The following is a 6,000-nucleotide window of genomic DNA, read 5'->3' on the forward strand; positions in this document are numbered from 1 at the left end:
ACCTTGTGCCCAAGATACTCCTCTCCAGACAGCTATTGGGCCTTGCCCTCACCTTCAGGTCTCTGCTCATGTGACAACCTATTAGAGAACCTTCCCTGACCACCCTGCCTAGAACCCCTATTCCTCTTTTTCCTTCCCACACTACATATTTTATTGTCTGGGGGTGTTGTTCCCCACCACAGCCCCTGCCACACATCAGGCACTCAGTAAGGGTCTGGTGAATCAACTGATGACATTGAACAGGGTGGATAGTGTCAGAGTCAGAGTCTGGATTCCTGGGACTTAGGAAGCAAATGAGAGGCATGGAAAAGAATCAGCGTGCGTGCGCGCGCGCACACTCTCTCTCTCTCTCTCTCTCTCTCTCTCTCTGCATAAGGGCAGGGTTTATCAGGAAAGGAAAGAGACTAGAATCCCAACATGAGTGAGCAGCAGATCAGGGCAATTCAGGAATATTTGTAGGTAGACAGTGAAGGCTCAGTGTCTGATAGTGAAGTCAGTTCTTCATCACTGTCCTGTAGGCGAGCCCCTCAGCAGCCAAAGTGGAACGTACAGAAGGGGCAGCGGGGGTACCCCTTCCTCCCCAGAGCAGTGTGAGCATGGGGCTTATGGGGAGAGGAGCAAATGGGCCCCTGCCCTCACCCCAGCATCTCCGTTAGATGACAGCCCTTCCCATGAGCCCCAACCTCCACCTCGGCCTTTATGTGCTCACTGACACTGTCTTCACCTTATCAGCCCAGTGGGCTATAACAGATGTGTCTGCTCTATTACAGCGCAGGGGCAGGACGGACAGGGACCTTTTGTGCCCTAAGCACAGTCCTGGAACGGGTGAAAGCGGAGGGGATTTTGGATGTCTTCCAGACCGTCAAGAGCCTGCGGCTACAGAGGCCACACATGGTCCAGACACTGGTATGCTGCCCACACCACCACCCATCCACAGCCCTTCTCTTTCAGGGCCATCTCAAGGGGGAGGCTCTTGCAGGGGGCCCATCATTCCCCAAAGTACCCCAGATAGAATGAGCCTTGGTGACAGAGCAGAGGGGCACAGCCCTGTCACCAGTAAGAGTGGCCTCTCTGAAGGCTAGAAGGGGGTGCTGGGGTGCCCCACGGGGCTTTGCACTTCTCCATGGGTCCTGGGGTAGGAAGACTCAGGAGTGCCGCCTCTTCTGCTCAGGCTCCTGACTGTCTCAGTGACCAGTAACCACTGGGTATGGGGACAAGCATCCAGAAGGGCCCTGGAACCTTGGAGAGCTAGACATGCCTGAGGGGAAAGAAAAATACATTTTTAAGAGGTTTGGGAGTTGGTGAGGCTTTGAGAGCCAGGGCACCTGCAGCCTGGCAAGCATGGTGAGATGCGGGCCACGCAGAGTCATCTCCCCGCCTCACAGCCCAGTGCACTCACATCTGACTGCTGCAGGCCTAGAGCCACATCTTCCTCTCGGGTCCCCTCCATCTGGACAAAATTAGCTGTACTCAGCCCAGAAGGGGAGTGCTGTCAGAACTCGGGTAGGCAGAGCGGGACTCAGGTACAAGTCCAAAAACATTCACTTCCCCTCAGGTTTCCATTTTTAAAAAAAAATAGGTCTGTCAGGAACTGCAGGTACCTTGTTGTCTTCAGTAATGCTGGTTTTTTCCCCTCCCTTTGCTCTGCAGGAACAGTATGAGTTCTGCTACAAGGTGGTGCAGGAATATATTGACGCATTCTCAGATTATGCCAACTTCAAGTAAGAGGTGATGAGATCGGTGGACAGGAAAATTGCCTTTAATATTTTGTAATATTCTGTTTTGTTAATATACCCAAAATTGTGTATATATCTTATAACTGTTTTAGAAATTGGTACATAGGCTTCTATTACCTATTAGGTGGAGATTTTATATGTAAATGTGTTAGCACTGATAGTCCTTTTTCCAATGTTTTATTGGGGAATTAAATAGTGTGATGTTTGGATTGACATCGTGAAATCCTCTGCCTGGAAATTGGGCTGTATTATTCTTTGGTTTAGACATCTTTTCCTAAAGAAGGAACACAAAATTAATTCCAGGTAGCTCAGCATCAACTAAGAAAAAAAAGCACAAAGTTCTCAGAGCTCTTGAGGAAGTTGGTTGTCCTGGTGCCCCCTCTCCCCCACCCCTTTCAGGCTGTTGTTCCCTCCCTGCTCTGTAAATAATCCCTCCCCTCCCCAGCCTCCCCCCATCACCACCACAACCCACTGTGGGGAGTAAAGGGACCAGAGCGGTATCTCTGGCACCACACTAGGGATTATCAGGTAATAAAAACTTTGACTCCCTGAGGATGCGTCTCCCTTTGTCTGGGGTGGGACAGCCGGACCAGGGCTGAGGCTCTCCTAGGCCACTCCCGGCCCTGCTGTTAGTGTTCTGTCTCAGCTGGTCTCAGGAGCCACTGTCCTCTCAACTCCTTTCCAACTGGCACAGCCTCTCCAGCTCTCAGCTAGTTGCCAGGACCCACCCTCCGTTCCCAGAGCATCTTTGGTGCAGTGATCCCAGCCAGCCTTGCTCCCTGGAAGATGGTCAGCGTCCTCACTGTTTCCCTAGCACAGGAGCATGAGAGAGAGAGGAGGTAGCTAGCTAAGGCCAATACGACTTCCCTGGTGCTTTGCTATAAAACGGTCTGGATTGTGTCTCTCTGTCCAGGATAAGTCTTTATATCCACACTTACTAGATTAAATAGCTTTCGTTTCCTTTTATATCTGTCTTCATTTCCAGGACTTTTATGTGAAAGTGCCTCAGATCCAGAGGCCAGGATGGTAGGAGTCTTCAATCCCAACTTGATATCAAGCCTAACATTATACAAAAGTGTCTAGCGTTTGTGTCTTAAATAACGTGGATGTTCATTTATTTCTCATGTAACGGGGTGCCCAGTCCAGAGACCCAGTGTTCTCCGGTCTTTTGGTCCCAGTGTCCCTTAGAATGTTATTCTTGTCCTCATGGCTGAAGCTGGATCACTGTCTTTTCCCATGGAGAAGCGAAAAGAAAATGGAGAGAAAGCAACTTCATTTTTTTTTTTTTTAAAGATTTTATTTATTTATTTGAGAGAGAGCACATGAGAGGGGGGAGGGTCAGAGGGAGAAGCAGACTCCCTGCCGAGCAGGGAGCCCGATGCGGGACTCGATCCAGGGACACCAGGATCATGACCTGAGCCGAAGGCAGTCGCTTAACCAACTGAGCCACCCAGGCGCCCGCAACTTCATTTTTAAGGACATGAAGCAAAAGCTCTTCTTTACATTTTCACTCCTGTTGGCTCAAACCTAGTCATAAGGCTACACTGTGTGACTACAGGAATGCTGGGAAATGTCATCTTTAGTTGGCACAGCTGTCAGTCAGTGCAGGGCTGAGAGAGTCTTAAGGCCCATGGGGCCTTTCTCAAGGAGCAGGGGCAGACCCTGGGCGACTCAGGCCATCAGGAGTTGAGAAATGGCACCCCAGCCTGGGCCGTGGAGGCACACTCAGACATCACTGCTGCTCTGCTTGTTGGCGGAGGTGGGACTTGAACTGGACCCAAGGGATGCTGGAAATTTGGATGAGTGAAAGGCAGCGTCACATGGAGCCACATTACAGAAGGCCTCAGAACCCTACAGAAGGTGAACAGATGCAGTGGCTCCAAGATGGGGGCCAAGTTCACCACATAGTCAGGACATCTACAGGAGGCAGGGGCACTGTGACAGACCACCTCTGCAAGTTTCTGAGAAGTGAGTGTGCATCAGAAGTACTTGGTCTTTCTGTAAGAACTAAGGAACTCCAAGCGGCAGTAAACTCAAAACTCAGTGGTTTTCAAAGAAGCATGAGTAAATTAAGCAATCTGAGAAGGATTTCTGATGAGAGGTACCACGTTTGGGAAGGAGACCCTGACTCTTTGCAGACTACCTTTGGTGCCTCTATGACCAAGTCCTGACAGATGGAGGAGGGCAAGCAAGCTACATGGCAAACCAATAGGAGAGCCCATCATGTGCCCTGTGCTGCCTCCCTACGTCCCAGCAGGCTGCCTACCTCCTGTTGCTAGGGCTGGTGTTGAGCAGCTTACACACCAGTGTGTACCAGGGTTCCTACAGAAGGCCTGAGTACCTCTACCTACCCACCAGTGTGGCCTGGCCACTTGCTGCTGAAGTCCATGCTGATTTGCTTGGTGGCTTGGCCAATTTTTTTTTTTTTTTAAGATTTTATTTATTATTTGAGAGAGAGCGAGCATGAGCGGGGTGGAGCAGCAGAGGGAGAAGCAGACCCCCCGCTGAGCAGGGAGTCTGCCGTGGGGCTCAGTCCCAGAACCCTGAGATCATGACCTGAGCTGAAGGCAGATGCTTAACCAACTGAGCCACCCAGGCGCCCCTTGGCCAATATATATATATATATATTTTTTTTTTTTTTTTAAGATTTTATTTATTTTTTTGAGAGAGCGAAAGAGCACAAGCAGGGGGAGCAACAGAGGGAGAGGGAGAAGCAGGCTGCCTGCCAAGCAGGGAGCCCAGTGCGGGACTCGATCCCAGGATGCTGGGATCATGACCTGAGCCGAAGACAGATGCTTAACCGACTGAGCCACCCATGTGCCCCTGGGTCAATGTTTTAAATATCACCTGGCTGCTAAACAGATGTCTTCAAGCAGGACTTGTATGGTTGCAAGAGACACTAACCCAACAGGAACAAGTCAAGGCTAACGGGAAGTGGATCAAGGCTCATGCTGCACAATCATGTGGGAACAGCAGGGGTGACTGCTTCATCCAGTGCCTGCCCCTCAGCTAGTTGGCTGTGCCCCACAGAGTTGGAGCTAGAGCCGGTGAGGATGTCTCAGAAGAGGGAGCGAGGCATCCAGTGCCCACTGTGCTCAGACCTCACTTCATCAAGTCAGCGCACTCCTGGTTTCCTTCCTCAGTTTCCTTCGCACTCCACCACCACCACCACCACCAAATGCACAAGTCTTTCATTTTAATTTAAAAAAAAAAAAAAAAGGCACTTCCCCCCAGGCCGATAGTCTCCTGACTCACTCTCCCCTCTTCCACCCTTCATCCCCACAGATTCCTTTCTCACCACTCATCAGGGACCCACTCTGTGTCCACTAGTCCCTCCCTTCTGACTTCATCCTCACTCTGTAGCCTCTGCTGTTTCTCTTTCTCCTTCCCCAGAGACCGGGCATTCCTGTGGTCAGCATGTGGCGGATCCTCAGCCCTTCTTCAACCCTGAGCTCCCGTCCTGGGCCCCGGGGCGGTATATCCTGCTGCCTGCCAAGTGACTATATGAGGTGACCCACGCACACCTGCCTCACACTCCCACCACCCCGAGGTTCACCCGGTCTCTCCAGAGTCTCCCGTCCCTTCCTGCAGCCTTCCAGCATTCTCTGCACCTCTCTCCACTGACAGTTCCTGTGTTGACTCTTCTCCGTATTTGTTCCTTACGTGGGAGCACCACAAGTGCCCTGTGCACAGACTCTGGCTAACTCACTGTCATCCTTCACCCAGACCATCTGATCCGGGATTTGTGCCCCTCTGCTCCAGCAGCACCTGAGCACTCAGCTCTAGGCCTCTGCTTTCCCAGCTGACTACAAGCAGCTTCCAGACGGATAAAGTCCTATCCTCAGGGCTGACCATTAGTTGGAGCTCAGTGGTGAACAAATGGCTTTCTGTGCCCTGCTGAGAGGGATAGGAGGATGAATTTCTGAGCCTGGAATCTGGAAGGGGACAGCAAACGTTCTTGAAAAGCTACGGATGTTGCCAGAAAGGAACCAGAGCGTCCCCTGGGAAGCTTAGTTCTGGTTTGGATTTTTTAGGAAAAACCACAAATTACAGGAAAAAATAAGGGCACCCCATTCCTCTTTTAAAATAAACACAGGGGACTTTGAATAAAACATTCTGTAAACCCAAACCAGAACTAAGCTAGTTTATTGAACTCAATCATTTTCACTAAACCACAAATGTTTCCCTAAAAATTACTTGGTTAACCAACACATACAGGAACAAAGTGTATTTCCCAAAACAATTTAACTGAATATACAGTCCA

At 50.5% G+C, this 6,000-nt stretch overlaps 1 protein-coding gene across 5 annotated transcripts in view; it reads left to right on the forward strand.

Annotated features, from left to right (window-relative positions):
- The window catches only part of PTPRA (protein tyrosine phosphatase receptor type A), a 159,768-nt gene extending 157,480 nt beyond the window's left edge, over nucleotides 1-2,288 (forward strand). For all 5 annotated transcript variants that reach the window (XM_081833103.1, XM_081833100.1, XM_081833101.1 and 2 more), the window contains 2 exons: nucleotides 771-906; nucleotides 1,651-2,288. In XM_081833103.1, the coding sequence (XP_081689229.1) occupies nucleotides 771-906; nucleotides 1,651-1,725 (211 nt within the window). In that variant the 3' untranslated portion in view covers nucleotides 1,726-2,288. The remainder of the gene's footprint in view (nucleotides 1-770; nucleotides 907-1,650) is intronic.
- The last annotated feature ends 3,712 nt before the right edge of the window (nucleotides 2,289-6,000 follow it).

This window comes from Leptonychotes weddellii, chromosome 10, assembly GCF_054177405.1.
Source record: "Leptonychotes weddellii isolate Sample4059 chromosome 10, ASM5417740v2, whole genome shotgun sequence".
In the NCBI taxonomy this organism is placed as follows: Eukaryota; Metazoa; Chordata; class Mammalia; order Carnivora; family Phocidae; genus Leptonychotes; species Leptonychotes weddellii.